Raw genomic sequence first — 20,243 nt, 5'->3', positions numbered from 1 at the left:
ACATTTTTGCTATTGGTCAGACAAACACATAGTCCCGCCCCAAACTTTTGTTATACATAAGGTTTTAACTTCTTCAATTCTTAAAAAAAAAATAATGTTTCCAGAGGAAGAATTACACTACCCATAATCTCGTAGACAGATCCACCAATCAGATAAATAGCTGTTAGAATGGAAACTGGAATCAAGACAAGACAACTTCAGAGGCTGCATCCTTCAAAGGCTTCTTTCGAAGACCAAGGTGACCAAGGCTGTCTCCTTTCTAATACTCAATTTCTTCGTTTCTTGATATTCAAGAGTAACTCTTTCATTGCTGTGACTCAACAACCAGACTGCCAGAGGGTTTAATGTATGAGCCTGCTGTGCTCTGTTTTCCTGACATGACACCTGGGGCTTGGGCCCGTCATTGCTGCTTGCAGTTATATTATCTGTTTTGTAGTCTACTTTTGTAATATACTAACAACCACCAAATGCACAGGTGATAATGAAAAATCATCACAATGAATCAAAGCTCATGCATCACACGTAGCTCTTCCACAAGCTGAAGTAAATATATATATATATATATATATATATATAGTAGGTGCAATTTGTCATTCACACAAATAATAAACACCATCATGGTAACGACATGATAAAAGAATGTAATAAACATTCATATAACAAGAAAAGATGTAACATAAACCCTATGTTCAGAACTGATAAGAAAAATAAATAAATAAATAAAGAGAAGCAGTTAATTCAATTACCCATCAATGGTGAAGTGCAACAAAGGGAATTGCGGGAGTGTTTATAAATGCTTTTTCACTGTAAATTATAAGATGACTTGTTCTTTTTAACTTCCAAACACTGTGAATTTTACAGTATTTTTTCAGGATGTCCCATTAGATTTATTAGTTTTTTATAGTAAGGGAACTCAATTAACAACCATTTTTACAGTATTTTACCTGTAACTATTTTTATTTTATTTTTATTTTTTTTAACAGTGCTATAATACATTAGCCTACATAAATGAGAGTGTACATTGCTCCCCCAAACACATTTAAAGGTTTTTTTTAATGAATGTTGTTATTAATGTTTATTATATGTTTAAAGAATGTTTATACAATCTCACAACCAATTATGACACTGCAAAAAAAGAAAAGAAAAAAGAAAAATAGAAAGAACAGAAAATAAGAAAAGTCTTAAAATGGGCTTCATTTTCTTGATGCAAAATATTATTTTCACACATATTTTTGACAACCATACAAACTTGAAAAAATGTGTTTGAGTATTCCCTTAGTTTACAGTTTTTGCTAATATGAACTGGTAAAAAACTGAAGTCACGCTGTCAAAACCTTTCACACAGTCAGCAAAACAAAAGTATTTTCCGACCAAACTGTTAATCATTTTTAATTTTTTTTTCACACAAAATGCTTTCAGTGACCACATCTGCATGAACTCTTGTCATTTGTACTCCATCACCTGTAAAACTCTATATTTGCAGCACATTTTTCAGATTCTAACACTGCTTTCAAAACTGTAAAATTATGTGCATTTCTGCATTAATAATATTCCACTTTAACAGAACACTAAACACTTCTCTATAGGCACATCATTCAAAGCTAACTATCTTTGTATTTAATTTGGAAAACACTGCAGCTTAAAACACTATACTGTAAATAAACCTAACTTGATCACTTAAAAACTTTCATGTGTTTGGTTTTGCAAGATAAGTGTGATGTTTTGCATGCTATGTTTGTATTTTTGGTTTTGTGTATAGATTTTAAGGAAAAAAGCCAAAGTTTTAGAAATTGCCTGTGAGCAATATCACATGCTCTCTGAGTGAGAAAGAGTGTGCTGATGTGTTTTGGTGGTTTGAGATCCTGGAAGTGAGAAGAACTATTTAGCCAAGTTTCATTAGTAATCACACCTGCTGCAGTCAGTCAATGCAGCCTCCAAAAACACTCGCAAAATGCCCTCCTTCTGTCAACTTCCATTACTGTAAACTCCTTCAGCAGAGGTTCTTCATTCTCCTCGATCATTATCGCTTGCATTAGTCTTGCTGACATCTCAACGCACTAAAATAATGAGACATATCCATTTACAATGAACAGGTCTGCAGTTCCAGGTCAACAACTTCAGAATGTACAACATGAAATATATAACCTGGTGTAATAATATACTAATGTTTGGTGTCTTAATTGTGTATATTTATATATATATATATAAAATTGATGCCTTTAAAAACAACCATTGTCCTTTTTATACTTTTTATAACTTATGAAACTTCCAAACTCACAGGGAATGAGAAGAGAACAATAAAACATGAACATACTGTATATAAGAAACAAAGCAAAACAAAGTTTAAATAAATTTTGCATTTGTCAATGTAACATTTGTTTAGGAAAACATTCAATATCAATACTAAAATGAATTTTTCTTTTATGCCAAAAATCATTAGGATATTAAATAAAGATCATGTTCCATGAAGATATTTTGTAAATTTATTATACCATAAATATATCAAAACTTAATTATTCATTAGTAATATGCATGGATAAGAACTTCATTTGGACAACTTTAAAGGCGATTTTCTCAATATTTAGATTTTGTGCACCCTCAGATTCCAGATTTTCAAATAGTTGTATCTTCTCAGCCAAATATTGTCAATGGAAAGCATATTTATTCAGCTTGATATGATGTTATATAAATCTCAATTATACAAAAATTTACTCTTATGACTGGTTTGTGGTCCAGGGTCAAATATAAGAACAAACACCGCATTAAAAATAAACTTAATGAAAAAACAAAAAGTTTAAATAAATTTTGCATTTGTAAAAAACAATGAATAGGCTTAATTAATTTCCAAATACTCTTCATAAACGATTATCAATTAATTAAATAATAAGTTATTCATCTTAAAATAAATAATTAATGTCTATTTCAGACCCCTCGAGTGAACTGCATACAGAATCGTGCCGTGGTAAAACTACACCCCCCATATGGCGCGAAAGCTGTGATGTCCCGGATGTTGAGAGCGCCGGAAGAGAAGCAGGTGTCTTCCTTGGCCATCTTGTGGTTGTCCGCCGTGAGCCGTTCGCGCGAAGCCTCGAAGAATCGGAGGAGAATCCCGTTGTTGGGGCGCCATCATGCCGGGGCATCTGCAAGAAGGCTTCGGCTGCGTCGTTACCAATCGGTTCGACCAGCTATTAGACGACGAGTCCGACCCCTTCGAGATATTAAAGGCGGCCGAGAACAAGAAGAAAGAAGCGGCCGCGTCAGGCGCCTCGAAGACGGCAGCTCAAGCCGCTAAACAGCCGAAGAAAGAGTCCCAGAAAGACAGGAAAAATACAGCGCAGGAGAAGAAAGAAGACACCCAGGCCCCTGTGCCGCTGAAGAAAGAGGGTATGTAGAAACTACAGTCCTGAATATCAGCTGTATCTCGAAATATAGACAGCATATTCGTACATTATTCACACGCTCCAACTCTAAACGCGCCTAAAGCTGCTCAAACGCGCGTATGGTGCCTAAGATGCTGTCTATGTAGGCAGCACAGTAGTTTATGAGACAGGCTGAGCGCGTGCTCGTGCGCATATAAACACAGCAGAGAAGTCAACATGCACAACAGCAGCCTGCTAACGTTACGTTACTCTTCTTGTTCTCGACGTTTAATGATCGCTAACACCGTGTTTTGTGTGCGAAATGCGCCCGGAGACGTTTTATCCCACCGGTTTCTTCCCCTGACATGTCTACATTACTATCCGATCACGATTCGATCAGCTTCACTTTATTCATAACTGCGTAGCTGCTTTAGCCACATGCTAGTCTGTGTGTGGATATTATGTGACTAGCATCGTCCTGTGCTCGCGTGCACATGGAGGAAACGCTGGATTGTTGTGATGTAGTTACGCAGATATGTAACGTTACTTTCGCTTTTATTTTGTAAGGCGTGCTGTAAGCGTCACGTTAACTTACACAGTCCAGTTGTGTTAAATGTAGTTGACCAGGCTGGATTCAATTTGATAGCATCGTGGTTTGTGATCTTGTTTAAATGACAAAATCTGAAAGTGCATCTTCAGACATCACTAGAGGTGACTGATGAACAGCGTGACCTTGGGCTGAACACTAAAACGAGTAGTTCACTCTGATGCTGTCTTTTGCTCTTCGTCATGTTGTTCCAAACACATGCAAGTGTGCACACTGTTTTAATTTTACATGTAGACCAGGTATATAGTGCTGGCCAGCAACTCAAGTGCTATACGTGACCCCCGGACCACTAAACCAGTCATATGGGTCACATTTTTAAAATGCATAGTCTCTCAGTAAATAAGCTTTCTGTAGATGTATGGTTTGTTATTATAGGATAATATTTGGCCGAGATGCAACTGTTTGAAAATCTGGAATCCGAGGGTGCAAAGAAATCAAAATATTGAGAAAATCGGCTTTAAAATTGTCCAAATGAAGTTCTTTGCAATGCATATTACTGTTTTGATGTATTTACAGTAGGAAATGTACAAAATATTTTCATGGAATATGATCTTTACTTAATATCCTAATGATTTTTGGCACGAAAGAAAAATCAGTAATTTGACCCATGCAATGTATTTTTGGCTATTGCTACAAATATCCCCCAGAGACTTATGATTGCTTTTGTCCTGCAGGGACACATATTTTGTTGAGTACTTGTAGGGGGCTTTTGTGAGAGTGTTTTATGCATATGTTTTCTGACCTGTACTACATGCACTGCTTTGGATAAGAGTATTTATTTGGTAAATATGTGGGATTGCTGTTGGAGTGACACATGCAGCAGTCAGATATTAATGCTCTAATTCTGCTCAGAATGAAATGTGATTAAATCAACTCCTTTAATTATGTCTGAAATACTAGATTTGAATTCACAGGTTCTCAGTGTTGGACTCCTGCGTTATAATGAGTGTGTGTGTATGTGTTTTAGGCATGAGGAGGGTTGGCCGGAGGCCGGAGCAGCAGGGTCAGGCCAGTTCCCAGCACCAGGGAGGTCAGGGAGAGGCCCGGCCCGGCGACAGGCGGCCCGACAGACGACCTCCTCGTGAACGGCGCTTTGATAAACCAGCGGATGAGAAGCCAGAGGGGGGCGAGTTCCCTGTGGACAAGTGAGTGTCTGGTTTATAATAGTGCCATCAAACGATTAACCGCGATAAATCTCATCCAAAATAAAAGTTTTTGTTTACATAATAAATGTGTGTATGCTGTGTCTATACAAATACAAACTCATGCAAGTATATACTTAAGAAAAATGTTATGTTTATATATTAAATATATTTAAATATTTAAATGTAAATATTTCCCAAATATATACTGTATGTGAGTGTATCTATATATACACATAAAACACACAAATATTATATAAAAAAAAACTAATTATATAATATAATAATAATTTGACAGCACTAGTTTATTACAAAAAGACAGCATTACAGCTGACAAAATCAATTTAATCAATCTTAATATTCATTAACCGATATAATGCCTAAATTCCAAGAATCTGTCTTTTAGTTTATGCTGTTGATGTGCAAACAAAACTTTGCTAAACATTATTTGTGGTGTGTTTTCTATACAAAGTTTTGTGCTTCGTCGCTTTGATTAGAAACAAGGTTGCCTTTCGGTTAGTCTCAACAATAAAAAAAAAAAGAACGGATTGTATACTATATTGCTATCCGGCGGTAAATGTTACATGACATTCAATATCTATTGTATGATATATGCACTTTATTTATTGTATTCATAAATTGTCTCATTTATTTATTATGCTTGAAGGAATCTGTTGTTAAAGCAAGACAGACACTGTTTAAATGTTTAGATTCCTGCAAAGAGTTGGGGTTGAAACATTGTTTCAATAATACATCATTAAAAAAGTGAATCTAAAAGTGCAATTTTATATGTTTGTGTAAAAACTGTTTTTGTTTGAGTGTTAATTGTATACCTAAAAATGATAGCAATTTAATTTAACCTTTAATATTATAGCAATGCACGACTGACGGGGTGCTGTGTATCATGCGTAGCATTAGTAGAGGTTGTTTTACGTAAGAAAAATGTATTGTACCTGATACATATCCAAATGAATCAACACTGAATCAAATCAAGAGATTGTCAATCAAATTGATTTGTGAAATCTGTCGATACTCAGCCCTAGAAGGCGTGCTGTGCTTTTACGGGCCTGTAAATAATGCAAGTCTAGTTGTGAGAAGACATTTCAAACTACTAGCGTCATCAAAATAACATTTTGTCATTTTCTGTTACCCCAAACTCAGGCCAATGTTTCTGTTTGGGGTTGATTGTGGTATTTAATCATGTGTAGAACCAGCATGGTAATAAGCCGACTGAGTTCCTGTTTAATCAATATCTGAGGGACGTTTATTGATTTTGTAGCTCTAGATTGGCAGTTGTCTTTGTGCGTGTTGTCCTCAGGTCATTAGGGGATAAGCCCTCTCGAGGCCGTGGAGGAGGCCGCGGGGCCAGAGGTGGCCGTGGGCGAGGCATGGGACGTGGAGATGGCTTCGATTCCCGGGGCAAACGTGACTTTGACAGACACAGCGGCAATGACAAATCGTAAGTGTGGTGAAGCCTGCACTAACAAATGGTTCAGGGTGTGTTGTTGCACTCGTCTCACTGGAGTGTCCTTCATACTTTAGTCGACAGAAAGGAGAGGAGAAGCGTGGCGGGAGTGGCTTGCACAACTGGGGCAATGTGAAGGAAGAAGCCAGGTAGGATTGGAGACGTGAGATGTTTGAGGCTTGTGGTGCTGCATCAGATTATTTGGGAGGTTGACAGATGTCAGGATTTCTGAGAGTCCTAAAGAGTTTCAATTCGCCCTTCCACAAACAGAGGCCTTAAATCGGAGCAAGAAGTCTTAAATTTGTAAAGACATGGCATTTAATGTTGCATGCTTTGCTGACAATGCAGTTTTCCATTACTAAACATCCTTAAATCAAGATGCATTTGTTTGAGATGCAAAAATGTTTTCTGAGAAACGTGAACAGATATCTATCAATGGGCCATGAACTTGCTTTCCTTTTGAATTGAGTTGATTTTTCTAAGCCCCAGTGGCAGATATTTGTTCTTTTTTTTTTAATCAAACTCAGATAATTTTGATCCGTTTCACAGAAAGCATCATCATTTTGCTTCTCTAGTAAATGCATCTTGATTTAAAAATCTTTAGACGCTTGCACTGACAAAAACAAGACAAAAACATTAGCGAATAATTTTTTGCAGTGCGTCTTTTTTGAAGTCTAGTGGTTGCGTGCAAAGATACTTGAATTGAACTTTCTTAAAATTTACTCAAAATGTCTTAAACTTGCCTTAAAACCTGCAGAAACCTCTAATCAACCATATCCCCTAAACGTTCTTAAATTTGTCTTTAAATGTCTTAAACTTGCCTTAAAACCTGCAGAAACCTTGAATCTGTCATACAGAAATAATGTAGATCGTCTGAAACATTAGACTCTTGTTAACTCTAATTAGTCATGTTTGTAAAGCGTTGTTGTTGTTAATAATAATAATAGTATTTATATTAAGGGGTTAACCCAAGTAATGAACTTTGACAGTAACTTGTCCAAACCGCTTGTGTTCTGGAAATATATAAAACCTGATATTGAAAGACATGGTGAGCTGGTTCTAAATCATCAGATTTTCCTCTAGTCGGGGAGAACTATCATTTCTTGACATTTAAGATTTATGAAACATTGCTTCAGTGGGATAGTGTGTTATTTCTTGTGTTCCCCTGATCTAATAATGTTGTCTGATTGGACAGTGAGCTTGATCAGTCTGCAGCACCGGAGCCTGTTCCTGAAGGTGAAGATCACGCTCCTGCCGACTCCGAAAACAAGTGAGTCAAGAAGAATTCTGTTCAGAAGATGCCAGTATCTCTGACGAGATGTACTAAGAGCATGCCATTGGATGTGTGTGTGTGTGTGTGTGTAGGGAGAATGAAGTAGAGGAGGTGAAGGAGGAAGGTCCTAAGGAGATGACACTGGATGAGTGGAAGGCCATGCAAGACAAAGAACGCTCCAAAGTTGAGTTCAACATCCGCAAGCCCAACGAGGGTAACGACGGTCAGTGGAAGAAGGGCTACGTACTGCACAAGTCAAAGAGCGAGGAAGTTGGCACGGTAAGTTAAATCAGTCCATTTTCCAGCCTCGTAAATGTTTCTATTAATGGTTTCGAGGCTAATGTCGATTATGTGCTTTTTGTGTGTTTTCAGCGGCATGCTGGATCTGTGATTGAAGCTGGAGATGTTGATCCCGACTCATTCCAAAAGGTAGAAGTTGCGTTTTGTGTCTGGATTTGGATTGTTTTATTCTCCTGTCACGCTTTTGGTCACCTTTGAAATCGTTGGTCTGTAGTTAACCTGAACTAAAATTCAGCTGACCTAGAGTCGTGCCAGATTTCAAGAATCGATGTTGTTTTCTGTCCCACATCCGCCGGCCTTCACTGAACTCTACATTCACTCTTTTGTTCCAGTGATTTTGCTCCTTAATGTAGATCCCAACAGTGATGACAGCATGTCTGTGCTTTTGACTTATTCCCTGTTATAACATCCATTTGTTGTCAAAAATATACAAATTGTTTTGTGGTCTCGGCTATATTAATACTACAGTTTGGGTGGAGGGATCAGCTCTGTGGTCATAGTAGGGCCTTACGAAATCAGGTTTATTTTTTCCTAAATTCACCTAATTTTTCTTGATTTCCTTTTTTTTTTTTTTCTCTCTCCAAAATTTTTCTGGAATAAGTTTTAATGGTTAAATCACATTTTGGTTATCAGTAAGCATGAAACTATATTAATAAAAAAAAAAAAAAAAAGAATATTCTTTTCAAAAATAATCAAAAAAAAAGCATATATGGTCAGATTAATTCAAACGTTAACATTTTTATAATTTATTGCATTTCTTTAAACAATTTTAGGACCCTAAGAAGATTTGTTTTTATTTTTATATTTTCCTCCCAGACATTTGTTGTCTGTTTTATTTATTTTGGATTTATGATTTAATATAAATTTATTATCAGTGGTAATCAAATAAAAGAAAGAAAGAAAAAAAAAATTAACAATTTAATTAATCTTTTAAAATGAAATCAAATTAAAACTGAACAATTCTCATAATTTTTTAGCAGACAAAGTTTCCCTTTAAAATTAAAACATGGAAAAAAATGTATTGTTTTGAGAAGTTCATTCTGCTTTACACTGTTTCTCTGTCACAATTTCTTCCAGTTAAACTGAACTTTTATTTTGATGGGTTGCCATGAAGACCTTTGAGTTTCAAGTCAGTATTGCGATTTGATTCATTGTACAGCCTACTTGTGATTTACTCCTCCAAATACTGTGAAACATTCTGTAAACTCCTTTCTTATGATTTGATGGTGTGATTTTGTCCATGTTATCCGCATCGAGGAAATCTCAGTTTTCTAGCTGAAATCCTCACAGCGCGTCAAGACAGCAAGCATTATGTAGAATTGGGAATGATGTGTTTTAGTTCCTGAAGCTGATGCTGTAATATTTCTTCTTAAAGGCTGATGAGGGTGGAGATCACCACTTCCGTAAGCCCGCCAATGACATCACCTCCCAGCTGGAGATCAACTTCGGAGACTTGGGACGGCCAGGCCGCGGCCGTGGAGGAGCTCGTGGAGGCCGAGGAGCTCGTGGTGGAGCCGGCGGCGGCGGCGGCGGTGGACGGCCAGGCCGAGGCGGAGGCAGATCTGAGAAGGTACATGACATACTGATAATGTTTGTGTAGGAAAATTTATGACAGATACCGCTTACATCAAATAAAACTGTAGTCTGCCCCTGAAACCCATATCACTACGGTTTTACTAACAGAATATATTTAGTTTTTTAAATGGACACTATTCGCTTCACCCCAGCAAAGAACTAAACTCTTTATTGTTGTAAAGTTCAGTCCTTTCTATTGAGTATTACAGGATTAGATCTGTTAGTTGGATGTAAAACAGTACAGAAATGTTATAGAAAGTAATGTGTTAATGTTGACTTTCGTATGTTATTTATGGAAGACTTTCTGTCACTGATTAAAAAAAAAAATAAGAAAAAAGGTAACTGCCACTTTATCTCACAATTCTAACTTTTTCTCTACATTGCAGCTTATATCTCACAATTCTGACTTTCTTTCTCAGGATTGAGATTATACAGACAGAATTGCAAGTTATAAAATCAGAATTGCGGGATAAAGTTTATATCACAATTCTAACTTTGCCTTGCAACTAAGTTTATCTTAATTCTAAGGAAAAAAGTCAGAATTTCGAGAAGTCACAGTTTTGTTTATTTTATATTCAGTGGCGGAAACATGGTAACAGTTATTTGCGCTTCAAAACTTAATGATTTATATTAGAAGATCACAAAAGATTCTTTGCTAGACCTGAATAATAAATTAAGCCTGAAAACTTTTCTTACGGGTCAATAAACTATTGATTTATGTAGTTTAGTTATTTATTTACTTTCTATTTTTCCACTTGTTTCTTGCCATGACTCCCTAGTTCTGTTGAATATTAAGATGTTTTGAAGCATGTGCGAAACCAAACAGTTTCTGGTCCCCATCGACTTCTCTAGTCAAAAAAAAAGAAAGAAGTTTGGTCCTTTTGAAAGTTTTATCTTACACGCTCCTGACATAAGATGCTAAATGCATGTGTAGAAGCATCCAATGTTTTATATTTGCCACATTTGTCATTTTATAGTTGCTTGAATAAATAAATGAGTGTCTCAAATGTTGGCTTGAAGACTGTTTCTTTTGAATTCGACAGGGTGGAGGCGTTTCCGTTCCCAACGTGGATGATCCCGAGGCTTTTCCAGCCCTGGCTTAAACCTCAGCTCTGCCACCAAACCTTCCTCCAGGCCCCTGCCCCTCCTCTTCGACGCTTGCATGCTTACGGATCGTTCGACCATAGAAACCAGAAAAGAGAAATACACGAGACTGTCATCCATACATACACTGAGAACTGACTTTTACCTGCGGAAGAACACGAAAAGGACTTCTTGTTACACTGAAGCAAATCATGGGTAGAGGTTTTGTATTTAGAGACATGATAGCAGGGATGTTCATACAGTATTTTATTTTCCCTTTTTTTCCAGAGATTATGCATTCGCCATGAATATTTTTTTATTGCTGCTTGAATGTATGCATTTTCAAGATAGGATCGAGGTGTGTTGTGAACGCTTGCGCTTCAGTCGGGGCACTGCGGTGTCTGCGTGTAATCGAATACACTCTCAATGGCTCTACCAAAAGCAGAACGTTTTGTTTTTGTAATTATTTTTTTCTTTCTCCACCAAGTGAGAATACGAGACTCGTAGTGATGATTTTACTATTAACATATATACATGAATAATGTATATTGACTATTTTAAATGTTTTGAAAGAAAGCGCTAAGGTCAAGCTACCCTATTGTCATTAGGATTTTTTTTCTTGACCGGTAGCAAGAAGCAAATGCATCGTCTTGATCTTGCTTTGGTGTTTTCTGTCGTCCTCTGCTGGACCTGTGATATTAGTATGCATAGTTGTCTTTGTTCCTCAGAGAGTTTATTTCCTCGTCTTGTTGGAGCACCCAGGGCTCAATGGAGATCCAGGCTGGTCCTTGTAAGTTCATCTCTTAGAAACCTTAGGACCACTTTTTGAACTGTAAACGTGGGTGAAGTGTGTGTGTGTGTGTGTGTGTGTGTGTGAGAGAACGAGAGGGAACACGTTTTTAAAAACTCATCATCTGCCATAAGTTTATTTTCCTTAGCTTAGATGGTAAGTTTCAGCAAGACATGTTCTTAACATGAAGTTTTATTGACTTTTTAGTGAGTTTTCTCTAGCTGAGGTTGACATATCTTGCACTTAGATTACGGTGACGTTTGAAATCTAGCTACTAAGCACGTGGTCTGTTTGCATCAGTACCATTTGTTTATTTTGATTCCTTCTGTGATCTTTGCGGTGTTTTTATTTTTAATTATTACTATGATGGCACTACTGCTTGCGTTTTCTGAAAAAAAATAAAAAGTGTAATTCAGGGTGGGACAACAGTGTGCTGCGAAAGAAAAGTTGGATCCAGCTTCTTATGTGTGTGAACTAGCGAGACTTCCAAGTGTGATGGCCGATGTACTCTGTATTCATAGGAGGAGGGACAATAAAATGGAAGACGACACTAGATTTGAGTCCAGGCGTCTGGTTTGTCATGTCTCTGTTACCCAGTCATTTCTATTACAAACATGTCTGCAAATAAAATGCTTTTTAGTCAGTGCTTCCCATGCAATAAAAATAGGTTTGGCAACATAGAAATAAATGGTGCATAATATAGTAAATATTTTTCCTTATTTGATATTCTCATTTCTCCCATGTTTGATACCCAACTGTGATAAATCAGGCTCATGTTCGGCCTGCTCAGAGTCCAGATTTGAACTAGGGCTGTGCGATATGGACAAAAAAACCTATCACGATTTTTTGATCAATTTTGCGATTTCGATTTTAATCATGATTTTGACACACACAGACATGCTTTACACTCATAAATGCATTCAGTATAAATTTGAAACATATTTCCAAAAGAAAACCAATGAGAGCTTTATCAAAAAGTTGTAACATGCCTCTAGAACAGACACAAGTCAAAATAATCACTAAGTAAAGATGTCAAACAAAATGTCTAGACACATGGCAAAAAAAATAAAATAAAATAAAACCCGTGTCCATGGCTTTTTTTCTTTTCTTTTTTTTCTCTATGACCATGCATTGAAATATATTTATTGCCCAAGGTTCACACGTACTCCGTCAGCAGTGCGTATACAGTATATGTGTGCGGTTCAGAAGCAGCAGCGAGAGCGCGTTATTGTAACGCGAAAGCACATTAAAATAATGCGCGAGCGCGAATCTCTCCGCTCACACGCAGATTTCCTCTGCTTTGTCACAAAACGAGGCACACGTGCTCAGATACACACTGCTCTCGAGAGAGTGCGCGCAATTAAAACATGTCTCCTCTCACTCACAACTCTCTCTATGCTCATGCGCTAGATATTCATTCTTTTCGCATCTTTCGATTTCTAACTTTTTCTGTTCACATCTTTTTCCGCGTGCAGTGTGAAGCTCTGATCCATTAACATGAGATCGGAAGAAATACGCATCACAGAGTGTGTGAACCTGGAGTTAGGCATGTTCCCAGTCTGTTCTGTTCTCGCGCTCCGCTTAGATGCGCTGCATTCTGATTGGAACGGATAGCATACTGCGTGAGGTCGGGACCGCGGAAAATCCTGCTATAAAGCGATTTAGAAATCGCGCACGGTATTTAGCCGACAACACATCCTTCATCTTGATGTGTTCTTACAGGAATCTCTTGTTTATTGTTAAAGGAGCCGTATGTAGGATTGTGGCCTAAACTGGTACTGCAATCACTATAAAAACAATGTAGAGCGGTGTATCCCCTCCCCCTACCCCCTGACTCGAGGGGGTACTGTTTGAGTAAATGAATTACTCCGGGATATTGGTTTATTTGAACTCAGAGGGAGTGTCAGCCATGTTAAAAAAGTTAACAGCTTAAGTCATTTGTGGATTAATGCTTATTGTTGACGGAAACCGTTTCAAACGATTCAGTTCGATTTGGTGAACTGGTTCAAGAAGATCCGGTTACATCGAGTGATTCGTTCGCGAACCGGATATCACTAAACTGCAGTGTTGAGTTTGTCGAGAAAGCCTCGATGCTTTTTGTGTGAACTGTCTCTTTAAGTAGCTCAGTAGTGTTGTTTGGCACGTGACCCCTTCCAGCAGTGCACTTAAAATAAAAATGCATGACACTGAAACTGTAAGTTTTATTTATTAAATACTTAATGCATTTGCTTTACAAAATAACATTAATTCAAAAATAGCGTGAAACGTTACCTGACGAATCGATGAAGGCTGAACTTTTGGTGATTGACTGATTGAACTGACCAATGAAATCCGGGCGGGGCGGGGTTTGCTAACACTTCACCGGTTTGGAAACCACGCTAGTAGGTTATATGTATGCTCACTTCCTAATGAAGCTTACCCCTTATTGTCTATCAGTAGGAGTGTGTTTTCTTTATCAGAGTCCTCCTGCATTAGTGATGCGTAGTCTGATTCTTTTCGGACAGTTCGGCTCATCGAACTGGTTCTAAAAGTGATACACCCGCAGTGCTCGCTCGTCAGAATCCTCGGCAATCCTCGGCAAACTTCGACAGTTGGTTGAACCGGCTCATTCGGTTCTTTTTTTTGAATCGGACGCGCTACTTCGGCTGTGCGTCCTGCGTCATCAACCCGGAACTAACGTTCGATTCAGTTCGATTTTGTGAACCGGCTCAACCGGTTACTTCCAGAGAACCGGCTCACAAGAACGATTCGTTCGAGAACCGAACATCACTAATGCACGCTGCAACTCAAGTGACGGCGGATTGGATGTGTGTTCAATAAACTTCAGGTGAGAAACAGGATCCTAATGGTGAGAACCATTCAACCGAGCATATTCTAAAAGCTGCTGTGAATATAATATATAATACAGATGTTGCTACTCAAATTAGTGATCACAGTAATAGTCCTGTATAATATAATTCCGTGTTTTCCTGATTCATCGTGACATGTTTCACTTTCGCTGAGGCTGTTGTTTTTGCATTTTAACTCACTATTTGCTAAATAGTTTCACGACACGAGGCTTAGTGATTTAGATATTGCGTTGTATATACATACTATGGTTGTACTATATCTGTTCAGAAACATAAAAACGTGAAAACAAAACTAGGTTCTACTAAACGAAACTGAACTGAGTTATCTGGACAAGAGCTGGATTTCTTTCCTTGTTTGCTCAACATTTTTAAACAACTATTAACAAACGTTTCACTTAATTGCACGACCATATGATAATATTTTTGATAACGTTGATAAACCAATCTGCCAGCCCCATTGGTATTGATTGTGAAGAGACTGGAAGAAAGGGTTTACCATGTTTACTATGTTTTACAACTAAAGATTTCAGACAGGTGTGAAATGTTTCTCTCTTCCTCCAGAGCAGAAATGAGTGACCATCTCCTCAACCCACTGACCGTCATATGTGCGGGATCCTGCTTCGCCTTCTCTGGCCTGTTTTATAAACTATATTCAGATAAAAGACAAGTAGTACAGAAGCTGAAGGTACAGTAATGATTCCCACATCAAAGGAGCAGAACAACTGAACACTGGTTATAAGTTATAATTCATGTAGTATCATCATTGTGTCTTAAATCAAGACACCGTAGATGCACAAGGTGGATATGGGTCATTGGATAATGTGAAAAACATATTTTATCCAAGAGAATAGTTTTCAGTTGTCTTTATGCTCCTTAAATGAGTTTTTGCAATATCCGCTTGGAGTCTTGAATTCAAAATAATGAATAAAAAAAGTCAAGTTTATCTATATTAAATTTATGAAAATGGGTTTGAGTGGTCATCTAACAAAACGCCTCCTGAAAACTAAACAGTGGTTTCACAAACCATGTGACCAGCATCATGTGATTTCATTCTCTTCTGCGGTGCATGTTTTGCACACATTATTGTAAACTTCCTCTTCATTTTTCTTTATTTGGTTTCTAGTGACCTCTTGTCAAGGGGTTATTAATTGGCCATCAACTATGATGGGTACATTGTTACGGTTTGCAATATTTTCGTGACTTAATATTACAATTTGAGGTTAACCTGATCAAGAAAGTAACATTTGGTTGGCCAGACAAGGCCTGCCATTGAAACTGAGTCTAAATGGTGAAACTGTAAAACAATAGCAGGAAAAATATAATTTTCATTGTAATATCAAAATGTTTTTTAAAGCTTAAGCTTGGCAACTAGCAGATAAAATACATCAACTGAAACCAACAGATGATTTGCTGAGAAAGCAGTGTTTTTACTGATGTGAAACATAGAATGACTCGTATGAAAGTTCAGTGTACGTCACTTTGGATGAAAGGAACATAAATGGATTCAGCTCAGTGCCAAACTAGAGCAGTGTTATAAAAGGCTGCTGTGAATTTGACGCTTCCTCCACTTTACAGGAGATTCCAAACTTTCAAGCAGACCATCACCTGCTCAGGATTCTGAATGCGTCGTCCAACAAGAGACTTCATTATGTTGCTGTAGAAGGTAAATAAACTGCTCGATAACACCTCAACCTTTGAAAAGTCTTAAAGGGTTAGTTGACCCAAAAATGAAAATTAGCCCATAAATTACTCACTCTCAAGTCATCCTAGGTGTATATGACTTTCTTCTTTCACATGAATCCAGTCAGAGTTATATTGAAAATTGTCTTTGATCTTTCAAGCTGTTTAATGGCACTCAGCGGCTGTTGCAGTGCATCAGTCCAAAAGAAATTAAATAAAAAGCGCCCACCCATAAAAAAAAAAAAGAGTGTCTCACATGGCTGCGGGGTGTGAACAAAGTCCTCCTGTAGCAGATCTATGCATTTTTGTAAGAAAAATATCCATATTTAAAACATAATATTTTTATTTTTATTTCACTTCTTTTGGACTTATGCATGCAACACCCGCTGAGTGGCATTAAACAGCTTGAAAGATCAAAGACCATTTTTAATATAACTCCAACTGGATTCATCTGAAAGAAGAAAGTCATATACACCAGTGAAGACTTGAGAGTGAGTAATTTATGGGCTAATTTTCATTGTTGGGTGATCTAACCCTTTAATTGATGCATCTTTATTTTCCCTCCATTGCAGGATTGGTGCAGGCCATCGGAGAGCCCATTTCCAGCCAGTACGTGCCACGCTGTCATGGTGTCATCCAAAAGATAACCGTGCATGAGCACTGGAAATACTGGAACTCCGTTCTAAAAACATGGTAAAAACATGCTTCACTGCAAATCATGTTGCTTGTTTAGGCAATAAGATTGTAAAAACATGTAATTGAAGCGTATCTTCCTTCCTAGTTTATCGTTGTTTTATTTATTTTTTGCATTGAAATTTAGTTTTTTTTTTTAAAATGTGTATTTTATGATATAATTGTAAATAATGCATCATTTATTTTGGCCCTCATTCTTCAATTAAGTTTATTTTTAACCTGTCATAGTAAAATGTTTGGGCACCTCTTCTCTAGAAGGTATAGTTCCTGGCATACAGCTGGTCTCTGCTATAGCTGTTCCTCAAGAGTGCATTAGTGCATGCCTACTTATTCAGCGCTGTTGATTCCAGAAGTATTTTGCCTATTTATTTTTCTCATAGGGACTTTACAATTCTTTCAAGTCTTTTGTTAAAAATAATAATAACAGATGGTTTCAACAAAGCATCAATTAACAGAGTTCACTTCAGGTCTGTCTTTAAAATTGTATCAGTCATTGTTAAAAATCTGTTTTCTTATAGAGAAACTGTAAGGAGTTTTTACTTCTGGAACCTGACTGTTGCGCTTTATACTCATTTTAGCTAGTATTGACCAATCAGCATCCAGCACTACAGCTACACCAACAGTCAAAAGTTTTTGAACAGTTTCTGATCACCAAGCCTGCATTTATTTGATCCAAAAAACAGCAGTATAATAAAGCAGTATTATTGTGAAATATTTTTACTATTTAAATAACTGCTTTCTATTTTAATATATTTTAAAATGTAATTTATTTCTGTAATGCGCAGCTGAATTTTCAGCATCATTACTCCAGTCTTCAGTGTCACATGATCTTCAGAAATCATTCTAATATTCTGATTTGCTATTCAAGAATCATCATTATTATTATTATCAATATTTAAAACAGTTGAGTACATTTGTTTTTTTTAATAGAAAGATCCAAAGATCAGCATTTATCTGAAATAAAAAGCTTTTGTAACATTATACACTATACGATTCAAAAACTTGATTTATATATGACAGAACTGCTTGTGGTTCCAGCAAACCCATCGTTTCATCACAATTTCACCATCAAGCACATCAACCATAACTCCTTCAAAAACAGCCAGAAACCTTGGAGTTATGATTGATGATCAGCTAACTTTCTCAGACCACAATGCTAAACTGTCCGGTCCTGCAGATTTGCTTTATTCAACATTAAGAAGATCAGGCCCTTTCTTTCCGAACATGCTGCACAACTCCTTGTTCAAGCTCTTGTTCTGTCCAGGCTGGACTATTGCAATGCTCTCTTGTCAGGTCTTCCAGCCAGTTCTATCAAACCTTTACAATTAATCCAGAACGCGGCAGCAAGATTAATTTTTAATGAGCCGAAAAGAATGCACGTCACACCTCTATTTATCAATTTGCACTGGCTACCAATAGCTGCTCGCATAAAATTCAAGGCATTAATGTTTGCATACAAAACCACCACTGGCTCTGCACCCCTTTACCTAAATTCATTACTTCAGACTTATGTGCCTCTAGAAGCTTGCATTCTGCAAGTGAACGACGCTTTATTGTGCATCCCAAAGAAGCACAAAGTCACTTTTATGGACTTTTAAATTAAATGTTCCCTCCTGGTGGAATGACCTGCCCAACTCAATCCGAGCAGCTGAGTCCTTAGCCATCTTCAAGAATCGGCTTAAAACACATCTCTTCCATCTTTATTTGACTCTCTAACTTTTGCACTCACTATTCTAATTCTAATCTTAAAAAAAAAAAAAAAAAAACTACCTTTCTAATCTTTTTGTATTCTATCTATTTTCTTTTCATTTATTATACAATTATAAAAAAGACATCTAACACTAGCTTGCTCTATTCTTTTTCTATTCTATCTGTTTTCTTTTTATTTATTATATTATTTAAAAGCCCTTGCTAAGTGTACTGCGTTTAATCTAACTGAGACTTGTTATAGCACTTATATATTATTGCTCTTTTCTTGTTTTTGATTGCTTCCATTGTCCTCATTTGTAAGTCGCTTTGGATAAAAGCGTCTGCTAAATGACTGGATGTAAATGTGTGTATATATATATATATATATATATATATATATATGTATATATATATATATATATATATATATATATATTGTGTGTGTGTGGGTGGGTTATAAAGAAATAATAGAAATTAATACTTTTATTTAGCAAGGATGCTTTAAATTGATCAAAAGTGATGAAAAAGACATAGTTACATAAGATTTCCATTTCAGATAAATACTATTCTTCTTAACTTTTTCTTCATCAAAGAAACCTGAAAAAATTATATAGTATATATTAATAAAATTTGCATATTAGAATGATTTCTGAAGGATCATGTGACTGGAGTAATGATGCTAAAAAATCAGCTTTGAATAACTTACATTTGAAAATATATTCAAGTAGAAAGCAGTTATTTTAAATAGTACAAATATTTCAAAATGTTGCTGTACTTTGGATCAAATAAATGCAGGCTTGGTGAGCAGAAGAGACTTCTTACAATCTTACAGTTCAAAAACTTAACTGGTAGTTTATTATAAAGTAAAGCATGAAAAAAAACCTCCACACAGGGTCTCCAAAAAAGTGAACAAGCAGCAGACCACCAACACCGTGCCCTTCAGCTTGGTCCAGCCCGGCTCGTTCATCAGCGAGGTCTCGGTGCGTGTGGAGTCTCCTCTGGAGGCGAGCGGCGATTACCTGGAGCAGGTGCACAAGCGGCTCAGACAAGCCAAAGAGGGGCTGATGGACGCAGTGGTGGGAGAGCTGAGCGGAGAGAAGCCTGTGGCCCTAGAGGAGCGAGAGGAGCTGCTGCGTGTGGGATCGGCCCTCACCGCATTCGGGGAGCTGGTTCTGGAGCAGGACAAGATCATGAGGCTACAGCCGCCCAAAGACGGCCGCAGCTACATCCTGATCCCCAGCGATTACAAGAGCTTCATACAGCGGCACGAGAACAGCGCTAACATGTGGAAAGGCTTGACGGCGCTGTTCGGAATAACAGGGTTTGCACTCATAGCTGGTTTCATCCACGGTGCGGTTAATAAGGATAAAAAGAACTAGCTGACCAAGTCATGATAGTTTCTGATTAAGGTAATTATAACACATTTAAAATCATGGGCATAGGAACAGCTATATATCACTTTATTTTAGTTTTGCCAGTGAAATTATTTTTCAAGCCTTGTACTTTTTAAGGGATCCGAACTGTCTGTATATCTGCGTTTCCTATTTTATGAATCCAAAATAATATCAGATCCGTTCTGCTTGACCTGATTTATCAATATTAAAAGTCATTCCTAACTCTTGGGTGTTCATGTCGATTTTAATTCTGTTGTGGACTTTGTCATCAAGGTTCACAAAAAACAAATGGTATCTCAAAATGAATATCCGAGACACTCATAACCAAGTAACTTATATAAATC

The 20,243-nt window shown here is 37.1% G+C and overlaps 2 protein-coding genes across 4 annotated transcripts; both read left to right on the top strand.

Annotated features, from left to right (window-relative positions):
• Positions 1–3,010: 3,010 nt before the first annotated feature.
• serbp1b (SERPINE1 mRNA binding protein 1b) lies at positions 3,011–12,147 on the top strand. The gene is made up of 9 exons (XM_042717754.1): positions 3,011–3,384; positions 4,934–5,111; positions 6,427–6,567; positions 6,651–6,722; positions 7,769–7,843; positions 7,939–8,125; positions 8,219–8,275; positions 9,522–9,716; positions 10,765–12,147. Exons 1-9 carry the CDS (start codon positions 3,129–3,131, stop codon positions 10,822–10,824), a joined length of 1,221 nt encoding a protein of 406 aa, XP_042573688.1. The 5' UTR covers positions 3,011–3,128; the 3' UTR covers positions 10,825–12,147.
• Positions 12,148–13,953: 1,806 nt separating this feature from the next.
• On the top strand, positions 13,954–20,124 carry LOC109107804 (mitochondrial ubiquitin ligase activator of nfkb 1-A). 3 transcript variants are annotated; one of them, XM_042717751.1, is made up of 5 exons: positions 13,954–14,421; positions 15,010–15,128; positions 16,019–16,106; positions 16,696–16,816; positions 19,398–20,124. In XM_042717751.1, the coding sequence occupies exons 2-5, from the start codon at positions 15,012–15,014 to the stop codon at positions 19,882–19,884; spliced, it is 813 nt and encodes a 270-aa protein (XP_042573685.1). In that variant the 5' UTR covers positions 13,954–14,421; positions 15,010–15,011; the 3' UTR covers positions 19,885–20,124. The 3 variants fall into 3 exon arrangements, with proteins under 3 accessions (XP_042573685.1, XP_042573684.1, XP_042573686.1); XM_042717750.1 differs by having other exon boundaries at positions 13,955–14,421; positions 15,005–15,128; XM_042717752.1 differs by having other exon boundaries at positions 13,955–14,442; positions 15,005–15,128.
• Positions 20,125–20,243: the final 119 nt, after the last annotated feature.

Source organism: Cyprinus carpio, chromosome B2 (assembly GCF_018340385.1).
Source record: "Cyprinus carpio isolate SPL01 chromosome B2, ASM1834038v1, whole genome shotgun sequence".
Classification (NCBI taxonomy): domain Eukaryota; kingdom Metazoa; phylum Chordata; class Actinopteri; order Cypriniformes; family Cyprinidae; genus Cyprinus; species Cyprinus carpio.
Note: the sequence above shows the minus strand (reverse complement) of the source record. Positions and strands in the feature narration are given on the sequence as shown.

What these genes read in the sequence shown, in the direction of transcription:
- serbp1b (XM_042717754.1), top strand. Translation starts at nt 3,129, where the DNA reads ATGCCGGGGCATCTGCAAGAAGGCTTCGGCTGCGTCGTTACCAATCGG. An exon ending in TGTGCCGCTGAAGAAAGAGG is followed by an intron (nt 3,385 to 4,933) that starts GTATGTAGAAAC and finishes TATGTGTTTTAG; the next exon opens with GCATGAGGAGGGTTGGCCGG. An exon ending in GCGGAGGCAGATCTGAGAAG is followed by an intron (nt 9,717 to 10,764) that starts GTACATGACATA and finishes TGAATTCGACAG; the next exon opens with GGTGGAGGCGTTTCCGTTCC.
- LOC109107804 (XM_042717751.1), top strand. Translation starts at nt 15,012, where the DNA reads ATGAGTGACCATCTCCTCAACCCACTGACCGTCATATGTGCGGGATCC. An exon ending in TCATTATGTTGCTGTAGAAG is followed by an intron (nt 16,107 to 16,695) that starts GTAAATAAACTG and finishes CCTCCATTGCAG; the next exon opens with GATTGGTGCAGGCCATCGGA. An exon ending in AACTCCGTTCTAAAAACATG is followed by an intron (nt 16,817 to 19,397) that starts GTAAAAACATGC and finishes ACCTCCACACAG; the next exon opens with GGTCTCCAAAAAAGTGAACA.